This window comes from Entelurus aequoreus, linkage group LG18 (genome assembly GCF_033978785.1).
Source record: "Entelurus aequoreus isolate RoL-2023_Sb linkage group LG18, RoL_Eaeq_v1.1, whole genome shotgun sequence".
NCBI classification, from domain to species: domain Eukaryota; kingdom Metazoa; phylum Chordata; class Actinopteri; order Syngnathiformes; family Syngnathidae; genus Entelurus; species Entelurus aequoreus.
Genome location: NC_084748.1, coordinates 6,960,593 through 6,976,731, shown reverse-complemented (window position 1 = coordinate 6,976,731; position 16,139 = coordinate 6,960,593). Strand labels below are relative to the sequence as shown.

At 38.5% G+C, this 16,139-nt stretch overlaps 1 protein-coding gene across 2 annotated transcripts in view; it reads left to right on the top strand.

The window, feature by feature from the left end:
- Positions 1 to 16,139, top strand: part of LOC133633756 (CREB3 regulatory factor-like) — a 53,055-nt gene that overhangs the window by 11,346 nt on the left and 25,570 nt on the right. The window contains exons 1-4 of one of the 2 annotated variants that reach the window (XM_062026416.1): positions 2,911 to 3,148; positions 10,586 to 10,658; positions 10,729 to 10,845; positions 13,209 to 13,872. In XM_062026416.1, coding sequence (XP_061882400.1) covers positions 10,650 to 10,658; positions 10,729 to 10,845; positions 13,209 to 13,872 — 790 coding nt within the window. In that variant the 5' untranslated portion in view covers positions 2,911 to 3,148; positions 10,586 to 10,649. Of the gene's footprint in view, positions 1 to 2,910; positions 3,149 to 10,585; positions 10,659 to 10,728; positions 10,846 to 13,208; positions 13,873 to 16,139 lie in introns of those variants that run through there. The other variant, XM_062026415.1, reaches the window with a different exon arrangement.

Below are 16,139 nucleotides of genomic sequence, written 5' to 3'. Positions count from 1 at the left end.
TACGTATGTGACGTATGTAACAAGGCGCGTGAGAACGTATACTACAATATCACGATATAGTCATTTTCTATATCGCACAGAGACAAACCCGGCATATATCGAGTGTATTCGATATATCGCCCAGCCCTACATTGAACACTTAACAATAAGCTCTTAAAAATGAGGAATATGTAAAAAAAAATTGTGTCGTAAAGTGTAAGAAAATAGTGCAAAGTGTGAAAATGTAAACACAGAGAAACCAGAGAAGGACTATTTTCCTGCAGGTTTAGTGGCAGGAAGTTTCAGCTGTGCTCTAAAGGGTGAGCGCCGGTTTTGGCGGAGACGAGTGTCTTGCATCGTTTACGGACCACATTGGCATTACAAACTCAAACGTGTTTCGTGTTATCTCGTTCCGTAGCTAGCTTTTACGGCTAATACCGTAGCACGCCGACGTGTTACTACGCTAGAAAAAGAGTTCCTCAGTGCTTGCTTTTACAATAACAATGTATTCAGCTGGGTTATTATACAGATTACAGAATGTAAATGAAGTATTGTTGACGGTTTTTTAATGCATTTTTAAAGTGATTTAGAGGTACAATTGATATGCAACCATACAGGATAAAGGTTGGCTCGTACTGTGTGCATCTACTGAATGCGTGTATTCATGTACTGTATGCGTGTATGCATGTACTGTATGTGTGTATGCATGTACTGTATGCGTGTATGCATGTACTGTATGCATGTATGGGTGTATGCTTGTACTGTATGCATGTACTGTATGTGTGTACTGTATGCGTGTATACATATACTGTATGTGTGTACTGTATGTATTACCCAGCTGATTTCCAGGGATCTTGGACAGCAAATATGTTTGCGTAGCTCGTGTGTGCCATTACATAAACATAACATTTGTTTTATGTTTAGTTTCCTGGTCGATGGTTGTGGTTTGGGGACAAAGCCTTGCTTGTTGCCATTGCTGCATTTAGTCTTTCAAGTAGTTGATTATTTCCGAGACCTTTGGACCTTAGTTAGCTCCATGGCGAAACCGTTACCTAACAAATGATTACTTCCTGCCATATCGGCGCTCCTGGCAAAGGCAGAAGGTGTTGAACGTCAGATGAAGCTACTTTTGTGTTGATTATCTTACTGTAATCGTTGGAAAACCATCTTTTTAATTGTTACCTGGATGAGGCAAAAATAGTTTTTATTTTTTCCGTTACACTTGCTTGCATCGGGGTGATGCGCCGTTTTGTTCCCTGCTTCACTGTTAGCCGGACTTCCTGTATTAATTGACTTTATCTTATTTAACTGATCCTGACTGGTGAGAGCGATTTCAGTACTATTGAAGATCTTTGCTCCTTCTCAACTCTGTGGTAATATTCTTTTCACAAAATACAACCAGTAATACGTTAATGTTAAACCTTGCTTGTGAAAAGTAACCCCCCGATTAGGGATGATACTCGAAACCGATTTTCCCGGTTGTTCGATAAGAAAAGAACCGAGTCCTCGGACTCGAATCCCTTTTTTTTGAGAACCGGTACCCGTTATCAAGACCACTATAGTAAAGAAAAAGAGTTGGTTCTTTATTCGAATCCAGTCCCGACCAGAAATGCCCCGTGTGACATCACAAGAAATGACGTCACGTAACTCAGTCATTAGGCGCAGATAGCGAAAGCAGGAAAAACAATGGACCGGAAAAAGCGCTCCAAGGTGTAATAAAGTTCAAAACAAAAGGTATAATCCAAGGAATTACTTTACTGAGAGATTTGAGCAGGGTACAAACACATGACGAACACTTTTACGACCAACCGGAAACATAGCAACCAGGCTAGCAACGCACCTCCTTTACGGCAGCTGTAGCAACGTTCTTAAAGCAACCGCAGCACATACATATATATACAACACATCTCCCTTTTTTAACTTTTGTTTTTCTTTCCTTGTAAACAAAACAAAATCACACTGTATATGTGTTGTCTGTCTAATTATAAATAATGCAGACGAGGCGTGTTGGCTGAGTTCTTGACGTTTACTTTCACAGCGTGCTCATAACCTCATTCTTAGCTGCCGGGTGGCGACACTCCCGTTACTCCCGTTGCATGCTGGGTAGTGTAGTTGTTATATTCCCTAGCTCATAACATCACATCTTTCCCCCTATAAAGAAATAATGTTAACTCAATAAAGTGTATTTCTTTTTTTAGCTTTAACTTTTCATTTTTTAGCATTGTAACCACATTTGCAAACAACTTTTCTCTTCATAGAATTTTCTTTCAATAAAGAAATAAAGTGCAAAAATGTCAAAGCATCATAACAAACAGTTATGTCAAATAGCAGCAGAAGTGCACTTTTTGGAGAGCTGTATTATTTTCAGTTTTGTGCCCAAGGGACTGATTTTATTTAACACTATATTATTATTTATACACCTATAGTGATCACAGAGACAGGTTGTTTTTGTGTTACTGTATATATTTGTTTTTCTGAAAAATCCCACTTAATATACTTTGGGTAACAACAGTCAATATTTATTTATTTTATTTTATTTTTTTAGGGGGGTAACAGTCAATATTTATTTGTTTATTAGATTTTATTTTTTTCTTATATAATAAAAGTGAGCTTTTGTTAAACCAAATATTGTGTGTTTTTTCCCATATACAACAACCTATCTGGACTCGGTAAGAGAATCGATAAGGAATCGGTTCGATAAGAGGATTCGATAATAGGCTCGAACTCGATAATTTCTTATCAAACATCATCCCTACCCCCGATTCCTATTTTCAACAGTCCGCTCATTTGAGCAGGAAAACGCCTCATCACCACTTCAAGATGGCGGTCGAATTTCTCGCGTCACAGCAGCCAATGCTGCGTCTACTTATAAGATGTCTATGCTCTTCCCACTGGAGTGCACTTTGACTTCCTGTTTGACTCTCACCTGCTCCTCGCAGCCGTTTGTTTGGCGTCGCTTCCTGCTACGCGCCGTCTCAGTGTTTGCGTAGCGAGCTGGCGACGTGTGTGTGCCAAGTAGCGCTTTTCCACGAGGCGTGCCAAGGCTGTGTCACGGACGCCCGGCCAATCTTCATTTCCTCATTCTTCGTGCTCCCGGGCTCCAGCCGCAGAAAATGTTGTTGTGCTTCCGTCACCGGAGCTGGGTCAGCGGGAGACGCTTCTTTGAGAGGTAGATAGTGTTTGTGTTGCTGCGTGTTACATCATGGCTGGATCAGTGACTTCCCGTCTCCTCTGCCGACTTTTTGCATGTGGAGGTGCTCTCATTGGTCGAGCCCAAAGCTGCACGTTAGCTCCAGTCGGCCATGACAGTAAAAGATAGCCTGCAGTCTGCTCGTCATCATGCCAGGGAACTGAGACCGAGCGTGGCCAAAGTTTGCATTTCACTGCGCCACCGGGATTGTTCCATGGCAAAAAAAAACCTGCTTGAGCAAGATTTTACTCCAGATTAGGGGTTTCAAACTCATTTTAGATCAGGGAGGAAAATCTATTCCCAAGTTTTACTTTGGCCAAAATTAGAGATTTCCGATAATATCGGACTGCCGATATTATCGGCCGATAAATGCTATAAATTGTAATATCTGAAATTATCGGTATCTGTTTTTAGATTATTGGTATCGGTTTCAAAAAGTAAAATGTATGACTTTTTAAAACGCAGTTGTGTACACGGACGTAGGGAGAAGAACAGAGCGCCAATAAACCTTAAAGGCACTGCCTTTGCGTGCCGGCCCAATCACATATTATCTACGGCTTTTCACCCACACAAGTGAATGCAAGGCATACTTGGTCAACAGCCATACGGGTCACACTGAGGGTGACCGTATAAACAACTTTAACACTTACAAATATGCGCCACACTGTGAACCCACACAAAACAAGAATGACAAACACATTTCGGGAGAACATCCGCACCGTAACACAACATAAACACAACAGAACAAATACCCAGAACCCCTTGCAGCACTAACTCTTCCGGGACGCTACAATATACGCCCCCCCGCTACCCCCTACACTCCTACAGACATCACACATGGGACGGTTCAGTGTTTCCCATACACTGCCAAGATACCTGTGGCGGTGGGGGCGTGGCTATGGGCGTGGTCACCATGACATCATAGAGTAATTTGCATAATTTACTACAATGATATGATTTTCTCTAAAAAGGCTCAAAAAATGTATACTTACTAATTAATAATAACAGTTTTGTTTTAAACGTCCATCCATCCATTTTACAATATAATTACAACACTTTATGTACATATTTATATACAGATTTGAACAATAAGTTATTCACTGAAATATATTTATTAATTGTGGTTCCTACAAAAAATATATCTTATAAAATATAAAAGCTAAAATGTCTCTTAAAGCTTTGCCCCTTTAATTAGTGCATACTAAATAATTTAACTTTAGCCTACTACTGCAACCATATTATTTACCAGCAACATAAAGTGAAACAGAGGCAGAGGTGTCCTGCCACAGTCAGTAACAAATAAACAGAAAACAGTAGTGGTCAAATACAAATAAGGCAACAAGAGAAGTATCCTACACTTCTCTTTTGTAAATTAAATCTGAACAGCCTATATGGGCATCTACATCAACTATATGATTTGCCTGAGAAGCTGGACAGGACAAAAAAAAAAAAAAGTTTTATTCTTTATTTGTGGCGGACGTAATTCTTTCGTGGCGGGCCGCCACAAATAATTGAATGTGTGGGAAACACTGCGGTTTAGTAAGTAAGAATTGTTTTAGTTATATTGTCAAACTTACAAACGTCGCTTGGAGTGACGAATGAAGAATCGTTTCGAGTAGAAACGCTATGGACGGCTCGAAGCCGGAACGGCACTTGTACTTTCGGTTGTTAAAAGTGCTAAATGGAAGGACACTGCAGCACCTGCAGTGAGTGAATTCGTCCAAAAGGTGGCGCCATGACACAAACAACAAAACACCCTCTCAGTGTTTTCGCTTGTTTGTTTTGTTTGTTTTTTTAAACTATTTTTATTATGACCGTCGAAGAACATTCCATATGTAAGACACAGGATTCAAAGCGTATGGAAAAAGTAGCGTCTTATAGTCGGGAATTTACGGTAGTTGAAAATTGTGAGGAAACAATTGGTGCAGTTTCAAGGACACAATATACGTAGACTTTGTCTTTGTCTATTTACAGAGCCTTTCAACTGTAAGTCACAGCCTGTCTGGGTTAAACAAAACAGATAATAAATAGATCAAAAGTATTCTAGGTATCAAATCATTTCCACGCATGAATCCTGTGCTATCTCAACAAACCATACAAACAGAGGTAGAAACTACTCATGAGTGACGTTACTCTCTGCGTCCGGTTTTATGTTTCTTTTGGGTCCGCAGCTTGCTTGATGTACAGCTTAAGTTGTTCAACAGTCCGGGGTCTCTGTTGTTATTTTAGGCTTCATAATGTGCCACACATTTTCAATGGGAGACCGGTCTGGACTACAGGCAGGCCAGTCTAGTACCCGCACTCTTTTACTACGAAGCCACGCTGTTGTAACACGGGCAGAATGTGGCTTGGCATTGTCTTGCTGAAATAAGCAGGGGCGTCCATGAAAAAGACGTTGCTTTATTGGCAACATATGTTGCTCCAAAACCTGTATGTACCTTTCAGTATTAATGGTGACTTCACAGATGTGTAAGTTACCCATGTCTTGGGCACTAATACACCCCCATACCATCACACATGCTGACTTTTCAACTTTGCGCCTAGAACAGTCCGGATGGTTCTTTTCCTCTTTGTTCCGGAGGACACAACGTCCACACAAAACACTTTTCCACTTTGCATCAGTTCATCTTAGATGAGCTCGGGTTCAGCGAAGCCGGTGGCGTTTCTGGGTGTTGTTGATAAATGGCTTTCGCTTTGCACAGTAGAGTTTTAACTTGCACTTACAGATGTAGCGACCAATTGTAGTTACTGACAGTGGTTTTCTGAAGTGTTCCTGGGCCCATGTGGTGATATCCTTTACACACTGATGTCGCGTTTTGATGCAGTACCGCCTGAGGGATCGAAGGTCCGTAATATCGTGGCTTACGTGCAGTGATTTCTCCAGATTCTCTGAACCTTTTGATGATATTACGGAGCGTAGATGGTGAAATCCCTAAATTCCTTGCAATAGCTCGTCGAGAAATGTTGTTCTTAAACCGTTGGGACAATTTGCTCAGGCATTTGTTGACAAAGTGGCGACCCTCGCCCTGTCCTTGTTTGTGAATGACTGAGCGTTTCACGGAAGCTGCTATTATACCCAATCATGGCACCCACCTGTTCCCAATTAGCCTGTTCAACTGTGGGATGTTCCAAATAAGTGTTTGACGAGCATTCCTCAACTTTCTCAGTCTTTTTTGCCACTTGTGCCAGCTTTTTTGAAACATGTTGCAGGCACCAAATTCCAAATGAGCTAATATTTGCAAAAAATAACAAAGTTTTCCAGTTTGAACGTTAAAATATCTTGTCTTTGCAATCTATTCAATTGAATATAAGTTGAAAAGGATTTGCAAATAATTGTATTCTGTTTTTATTTACCATTTACTCAACGTGACAACTTCACCGGTTTTGGGTTTTGCACAACTCGTCTCAACGTTGTTGACAGGGAAATGGCGACCTCACCAGAAACCACTGCGTGTTTTGTTTTTTTGCTCAATAACTGAGATCAAACATAAGCGCATTGTCTTGTGGTATACATTGTGGTCGTCTGCGGCCATGCATTGTCATGTCGCCTACTGTACAGCACACATTTGCTTCCTGCCCAAGTGGAGCGTTGTCCTCTGTGTGAACTCACTTCCTGTTTCTAAATTCCGCTTCGTCTTTTTCGCCAAGTCATGTGACGATGCATTGACCTTTGACCCTTTCCACTGTGAACCTGAGGTACCGTATTTTTCGGACCATAGGGCACACTGCTGATGAGAGGGTCTATTTTTATACAAAAGGCGCATTAAAGGGGTCATATTATGATTTTTCTTCCACATGTAAACACTTCCTTGTGGTCTACATAACATGTAATGGTGGTTCTTTGGTCAAAATGTTGCATAGATGATGTTTTACAGGCCGATTTCTGATTGTCTCTTATTTTATGGACGCTCTTATTTAGGTGCCGCCACTTCGACTTTTTGTTGTCGCTAGTTTTTAGCACTTCCATAGCGAGTCTACTGACAGAAGTTAGAACTAGGGATGTAATCAGTGTTTCCCACACATTCATTTATTTGTGGCGGCCCGCCACGAAAGAATTATGTCCGCCACAAACAGATATTTTTATTAAATTTTTAAAATTTATTTCTTAGATTTTTTTTTTAGATTTTTTTTTTTTTTTGTCCTGTCCAGCTTCTCAGGCAAATCATATAGTTGATGTAGATGCCCATATAGGCTGTTCAGATTTACTTTACAAAAGAGAAGTGTAGGATACTTCTCTTGTTGCCTTATTTGTATTTGACCACTACTGTTTTCTGTTTATTTGTTACTGACTGCGGCAGGACACCTCTGCCTCTGTTTCACTTTATGTTGCTGGTAAATAATATGGTTGTAGTAGTAGGCTAAAGTTAAATTATTTAGTATGCACTAATTAAAGGGGCAGAGCTTTAAGAGACATTTTAGTTTTTATATTTTATAAGATATATTTTTTGTAAGAACCACAATTAATAAATATATTTTAGTGAATAACTTATTGTTCAAATCTGTATATAAATATGTACATAAAGTGTTGTAATTATATTGTAAAATGGATGGATGGATGGACATTTAAAACAAAACTGTTATTATTAATTAGTAAGTATAAATTTTTTTAGCCTTTTTAGAGAAAATCATATCATTGTAGTAAATTATGCAAATTACTCGATGATGTCATGGTGACCACGCCCCCACCGCCACAGGTATCTTGGCAGTTTATGGGAAACACTGGTAATGATATGAAAATTTCATGTAAAAAAAAAATATCACGTTATTGTGGAATGTAATGAAAGTTTACTCATGCAAACTTATAACAAAGTTTTATTTTGAAAAATTAAATACAAGAAGTACATAGCCACTAAGGGTGTAACGGTACACAAAAATGTCGGTTCGGTACGTACCTCGGTTTAGAGGTCACGGTTCGGTTCATTTTCGGTACAGTAAGAAAACAACAAAATATACATTTTCTGGTTATTTATTTACCAAATTTGTAAACAATGGCTTTATCCTTTTAACATTGGGAACACTATAATAATTCTGCCCAAAAATAAAAATAGCTCTGTGTGTGATGGACGTGAGCCACCACTAGGCTGACCAGTGCAACAGCAGGCAGTCATGAAAGCTAAGGATAATAATAACATACATATACACACAGGGTCCATTGCCAGGGTTCATGTGGTCAACATATATCAAATAAAAACTAAATAAGATAAGGCTCAGAATTGGTTTCTTAACAAAACCTTTCTACATATAAAGTGCTTTTTTGATTGATTGAGACTTTTATTAATAGATTGCACAGTTCAGTACATATTCCGTACAATTGACCACTAAATGGTAACACCCCAATAAGTTGTTTAACTTGTTTAAGTCGGGGCCCACGTTAATTAACATTAAACTGCCTCAAGTGGTTGCTCAGATTAAATAAAATGACAAAACTTTTCTTCTACATAAAAAAGTGCAACATTAAACAGTTTCATATCAACTCAGCCTCAGATTAACTTTTATTCCCCCCCCCCCCCCCCCCCCCCAGCCTTTAACCCTGGTGACTTTCACTCAATCTTCATGTTTTTTTGCCATAAAAATCAGTTTATCCACGTTGTCTGCAGAAAGAGCAGACCTGCTTGCAGTTACAATGTCTCCAGCTGTGGAAAATACCCTTTCACTGGGCAGGGAGCTAGCAGGTATGGCGAGGTAGTGCCTGGCTAACTTGGCAGTAAGAGGATATACTGTATGGGCTCATTGTTCTTCCACCATAGAAGTGGGTCAAAATCTAGTTTTTAATGCAATATGGTCTTAAATCTGCTGCTATAAAAACACCAACGGCATTTGTTATAGCTTTAGCCCTGCCTGACTCGCCGAGGAGAGGCTGCTTGAATGCGGTATTTGCACGACGCTCGTCTTTCTCTTCGTTGAAGCGATGTTCACTTGGGGGTGGTGCTGCTGCAAATGGGTTAGCATGTTTGACAGTGTTGGCAGAAGCATACCCTAGTGCTGCTGAACAATGTCGGCAAACCGCTTTCGCTTTGTTGTCGTAGCCCGGTCGCTGCTAGCATGCCGTGTGTTGTGCCTCGGTGTGCATTGTTTACACAACGTGCGGTACGCTACTTAATATGTCTGTGTGGAAACTCGTTCGGTACACCTCCGAACCGAACCGAAACGGTTCAATACAAATACACGTATCGTTACACCCTTAATAGCCACACTATATACTTTATTTGCAGAATAAGTATGTTATATGACAATATTGTTCTGGGTAGTTAAGAGCCATTGTATTTCAGTGTTTACATTTGTTGATCTTTTTTCCATTTTAACTTGTAAATCTTTCGTTTTGTTTTTTAATGAGAAAAAAAAATAACGTGTGTTGGATGTGTCACGTCCTGGTTTGTGTTTGTTTGTATTTGTTTATTTGAAGGACAATGTGCAGTTACATCAAGAAGATGGCTGCACCAGATTTAGCACCATGCCAATTTCTATCCGTAGTCCTTTAGTGTGCATCTAACATCCACAATAAAATTTCACAGGATTGAAAATACACAACAACATGAAAATACACAACAAAAATGTGCGACGTCACGCAAATTCACGTCCTGTTGTCATCTTGCTTGGAGTATCGCTCTCTAAGAGAACACAGTTTGTAAGTTTAATGCACACAATTGAATATCTTAGTTGTTTAGACAGTAATGTGTTGAGTTTAGATTGAGCTTCCTGAAATGGGTTTTCACTTCACAGGTGTGCTTGAAGCTCATGGAGAGAATGCCCAGAGTGTGCAAAGCGGTAATCATAGCAAAGGGTGGCTATTTTGAGGAAACTAGAATATAAAACGTAGTTTTCAGTTATTTCACCTTTTTTTTGTTAAATACATAACTCCACATGTGTTCATTCATAGTTTTGATGCGACAATCTACAATAGTCGTGAAAATAAGGAAAACACATTGAATGAGCAGGTGTGTTTTTGTGTCTTTTGGTCTGTACTGTATTTACATAATTATTATGCTTTGACCTAAAATACTGGTCACAATTGTCCAAAGATGTATTGCACCAATTAATGTGAGTATTTTTTCATTTAATTACAACGCTTTTAAATTTTAGATTTGACACAAAACGCACGGTGGAAAAACGGAATTTTTAAAAAAAGATTACAACAGAAAATCTAAAGTGTATTTTTTCATATTTAAATGTATTGTTACTTTTTGGTTCTAGTTACTAATTTAAATCCAGTTGTTCTTTTAAATTATATTTAAAGTTGAGTTTTGCTGATACAATGAATTTGCATGTTTTCAAATTAATGAATAATCGTGTTATTAATCATGATTTTAATATTAATCAAAATAATCCGGATTATTATTTTGCCACAATCGTCCAGCCAAATGCTTAAGTTTTGATACATGTGTTTGTATGCTAAGTGCACATTGTACGTTTTTGCAGTGAAACGCACCGTAACTGACTTTGTGACCACGACCTGAGCACCGCCCCCCTCCAGGCCTCGGGCATGCCTCAGGTAGGGGTACTTGTGTACCGGGTTAGTCCCGCGAGAGTTCCTCCTCACCTGACTGTGTCCTCCCTCTCAGCCGGGTATGAATGGGATGGAGCCTGCTTTTGGCGAGGCCTACGGGGGCGACCGGGCTCTGCTGAGCCCCTACCCTCTGGCCATGTCACCACAAGGGGGCAGGACTGAGCACGACCAGGTGAGGTTTTTGCACACCTCACTGACTTTTTTTTATAGAACTTAATTGTGTTTTTACTACGAAAGATTGTTTTGGACACTGAATTTTGTGAACTGATTATTTTTTTTATCCATCCATTTTCTACCGCTTGTCCCTTTTACATCAAATTATGCTAACAATTTCATTGAATACAATTTTTTTTAGCAACATTTGTGTTTAAAATTCAGTTTGTTTAAAAAGCAGTGCATACAATTCCAGTGTAAAAAAAATCTATGTATAAAAATTCAGTGTAAAAAAATATATATATATAAAAATTCAGTGTAAAAAAATCTATGTATAAAAATTCAGTGTAAAAAACATTCAGTGCAAAAATAAAACTCAAGACTCACTTCAGGTAAATTAAGACAGAAGAACCTAATTGGCTGTTTCTGAGACAGGATGAAGCTTTTTTTGCAATTTTTTTTGGCACTGAATTTTTCTACAGTGATTTTTTTACATAATGTATTTTGATAAACTGAATTTTTAAACCTCAACCTTTTTCTCACAAATGTACATTCAATTAAATAAACAAAAAAAAACATAATTTGATGTAAAAAAAATAAATAAAGAAAATCCAACGCATAAAATTCAGTGTAAAAAAACCTATGTATAAAAATTCAGTGTAGAAAAAAATCTATGTATAAAAAGTCTGTGTACAAAAATCAATGTATAAAAATTCAGTGTAAAAAATCTATGTATAAAAATTCAGTGTAAAAAAAATCAGTGTAAAAAAAAAATAACCTTTTGAAATAAAATCTCATTCTTTCTTTTAAAAATAAAGACACAAATGAACCGTCATAATTTTTTAACCTTTTTTTAACCTCACATTTTATTGACTTGTGGATTTTCACTCTTTTAACTCGAGAGAAAAAAAACATTGTATAGAGATTCGGTGTAAAAAAATTCAGTCAAGTCAAGACTCACTCCAGGTAAATTAAAACTGAATAACCTCTTGGCTGGATCTGAGACAGGATTAAGCTTTTTTGCACATTTTTTTGGCACTGAATTTTTCTGCAGTGATTTTTTTTTTTTTCCACCAAATTTTTATACACTGAACACACTCATTTTCATTCACTTTAATAAACACATTAAAGCATAATTTGATGTAAAAACGTGTGCTGCATAATTCAAAAGCAAAAAATTCAGTTAACAAAATTAATTGTAAAAAAAAAACTTTTGTAATAAAGACACAAATAATTTATTCAAAAAAATAAAGACACAAATAATTTATTTTAAAAAATAAGAGGGGGGAGGGGGTTACCCACATATGCGGTCCTCTCCAAGGTTTCTCATAGTCATTCACATTGACGTCCCACTGGGGTGAGTTTTCCTTGCCCGTATGTGGGCTCTGTACCAAGGATGTCGTTGTGGCTTGTACAGCCCTTTGAGACACTTGTGATTTAGGGCTATATAAATAAACATTGATTGATTGATTGAAAGACACAAATAATTTATTCAAAAAAATAAAGACACAAATTATTTATTTTAGAAATAGACAGAAATAACCTTCATAATTTTCAAACCTTTTTTAACCTCGCATTTTATTGACTTGTTGATTTTCCCTCTTTTAACTCGAAAAAATAAGCAGTATATAAAAATTCAGTGTAAAAAAAAAGCTGTTTGTAATAAAGACACAAATTATTTCTTTTAAAAGTAAAGACACAAATGAACCTTCATCATTTTCAAACCTTTTTGTAACCTCACATTTTATTAAATTGAAAAAAAGCATTTATGAAAATTCAGTGCAAAAATATGTATAAAAGAATTCAGTGTAAAAAAAATCTGTGCAGATATATTCGTTGCTTCAAAACTCACTTCAGGTAAGTTAGAAATGAATAACCTCTTGGCTGGATCTGAGACAGGGTTAAGCTTTTTTGCACATTTTTTGGCACTGAATTTTTCTGTAGTGATTTTTTTTTTTTTACACTGAATTTTTCTGCAGTGAATTTTTTTTTTACACCAAATTTTTATGCACTGAACACACTCATTTTCATTCACTTTAATAAACAAATTAAAGCATAATTGTATGTAACACAAATAATTTATTTTAAAAAATAATGACACAAATAATTTATTTTAAAAATAGACAGAAATTAACCTTCATAATTTTCAAACCTTTTTTAACCTTACATTTTTTTGACTTGTCGATTTTCACCCTTTTAACTCGAAAAAATAAGCAGTATATAAAAATTCAGTGTAAAAAAAAAAGCTGTTTGTAATAAAGACACAAATGATTTCTTTTAAAAGTAAAGACACAAATGAACTTTGATCATTTTCAAACCTTTTTTTAACCTCACATTTTATTGAGCTGATTTTCACTCTTAACTCGAATCCAACTTTCCCAGAGTGTGCTGCTCATGCTGGGCTCCCCGGCGTCGCCACGGAAACGGCCCTTTGAGTTGCTCAGCGATCTGGTGGACGACGGCGGCCTGGGCGAGGACCTGCACCCGGAGCGCTGGGACGTGTCGGCGCTGGACGAGATGGCGCGCTACACCAAGCTGGGCCTCGGAGTCGGCGGGGAGCTACTGGCCACCTCGGAGGAGGCCGTCCTGATGGGCCGCTGGGGGAGGAGCCGCGAGGAGGAGAAGCACGCGCCGACCGCACGTGCGACGCCACCCGCCGCCGCGCAGGAAGCACAGGCCACCGGAGCGGCGAGCGCGGAAGGGCCCCGCTGTGTTGCCACGGTAACAAAGAGGGAGGCGTCAGTCGCGGGACAAGCGTCAGGGGGAGGCCAAGAAGGCGCCGCCACAGTGGAGGTGTATCAGGTGACCCAGGAGGAGGCGCCGGCCTCAGGCCCGGTAATAGAACACTGCAGCGAGGAGCACAACTACTCACTCAGCCAAGGGGTTCAAACGGAGGAGGTTCAGCAGGAGGTGGACGACGAGGAGAACGCCCAGCTGGACTTGGACAACGAGGACCCGGAGGAAGAGGATGAGGAAGAGGAGGACAGAGAGGACGGAGCGGAAGAGACGACGGCCGACCTCTCCAGCTCCTCGGAAACAGAGTGCGGTGAGTTGATCTCTCCATTTTTCTCCCAATCCTCTCGCTGCCCACATGCCAAGCGTCCCATGGTGGTCCCGCTCCAGACCAGACCTCAGACCACATCCAGCGTTCTTAGAAGAACGCTGAAAAGCAAAGCTGTGGGTGTGACTCCCGGAAAACGTCATCCCACTATCCCCGCAGTATTTGTTGCTTGTTTGCCCAGAAAGACTTGGAGCGGAACATGCTAGCAAGAATGCTAAACGCCATCTCTACTGGACGTTTCATGTAATTTCTACGCATGCAATGTCAACGGTAAAAATGACAACCGCGGTAAAACTCCCGTTATGACTTAAAACAGGGGTGCTCACACTTTTTCTGCAGGCGAGCTACTTTTCAATTGATCAAGTCGTGGGGATCTACCTCATTCATATATAAAATTTATATTTACTTATTTATGAAATATATGTTTTTGTTAACAAGTTAAAGGTGTTTAATGATAATGCAAGCATGTTTAACACATATAATTAATATTGTTAATAAATTATAGGTGTTTAATGATAATACAAGAATGTTTAATACATATAGTTAATATTGTTAACAAGTTAAAGGTGTTTAAAGATAATGCAAGCATGTTTAACACATATAGTTAATATTGTTAACAAGTTAAAGGTGTTTAATGATAATACATGCATGTTTAACACATATAATTAATATTGTTAAGAAATTATAGGTGTTAAATGATAATACAAGAATGTTTAATACATATAGTTAATATTGTTAACATGTTAAAGGTGTTTAAAGATAATGCAAGCATGTTTAACACATATAGTTAATATTGTTAACAACTTAAAGGTGTTTAATGATAATACATGCATGTTTAACACATATAGATTCCTTTCTTTCATAAAGACAAGAATATAAGTTGGTGTATTACCTGATTCTGATGACTTGCATTGATTAGAATCAGACAGAAGTGCTGATAACGTCCGCATTTTCAAATGGAGGAGAAAAAAAGTCTTCCTTTCTGTCCTATACCACATGAAAGTGGTTGGTTTTTGGCATCTTATTTGTCCAGCTTCCATACTCCTTTGTATACACTTTACAAGAAATACATTGGCGGCAAACTCCATAGCTTGCTAGCTTGTGCACGTCAGCTTTCTGAGACTCTTAGCGCAGGCAGGATGAAGCAGAGCTTTTATTGTGAAGGCAGGAACTGTGCAGTCGGTCTTTGGAGTTTTGACGACAGGTACGGCGCCAGAGTCTGTTGAAATAAAAAGTGTTTCTCGCCTTCCTGTCGGTAATTTTTTCTTAATAATGAGCTGGCAGCAGCCAGCGTCCTCTCAGAAGACCTACGGGTGCCGTGAATGTCAATCAAGTGACGAAAGTGACGTCATAGTGAAGATTTATGATCACTCATTTTTAGGACTATTTTTTTAATGCCTGGCTGGCGAACGACTGACACACCCTCCGCGATCGACCGGTAGATCGCGATCGACGTAATGAGCACCCCTGACTTAAAATGATGGAAAAACCGTGATTGATAAACTCACAAACTAGGGGTGTAACGGTACACAAAAATTTCGGTTCGGTACGTACCTCGGTTTAGAGGTCACGGTTCGGTTCATTTTCGGTGCAGTTAGAAAACAACAAATTATTCATTTTGGGGTTATGTATTTACCAAATTTGCAAAATCTTCCACCAAAAATATTTTTCTTAGTGGAATATTTGATGTGAAGTAATCGGAACCTTGGATAGGTCAATAATTCTTAATAACATTGGTTTTGATTCAATATTATGTTTTGAGCAATGACAGTTTGAAAGAAAAAAAAACAGCTTTGTTTTATTAATCAACATTGCAACTTTTTCTAAATTACATTTACCGTATTTTCCGCACCATAAGCCGCCCCGTGTTGTAAGCCGCACCTTCAATGAATGGCATATTTCAAAACTTTGTTTACCTATTAGCCGCCCCGTGTTATTAGCCGCACCTACGCTACGCTAAAGGGAATGTCAAAAAAACAGTCAGATAGGTCAGTCAAACTTTAATAATATATCACAAACCAGCGTTCTAACAACTCTGTTCACTCCCAAAATGTAATGTGCAAATGTGCAATCACAAAAATAGTAACACTCAAAATAGTGCAGAGCAATAGCAACATCAATAACTCAACGTTGCTCATACGTTAGTGTCACACAACACACAAAATAAACATTTAAAGCTCACTTTCTGAAGTTATTACTCATCCACAAATCCCTCGAATTCTTCTTCTTCGGTGTGCTTCACTTGTTTTTGA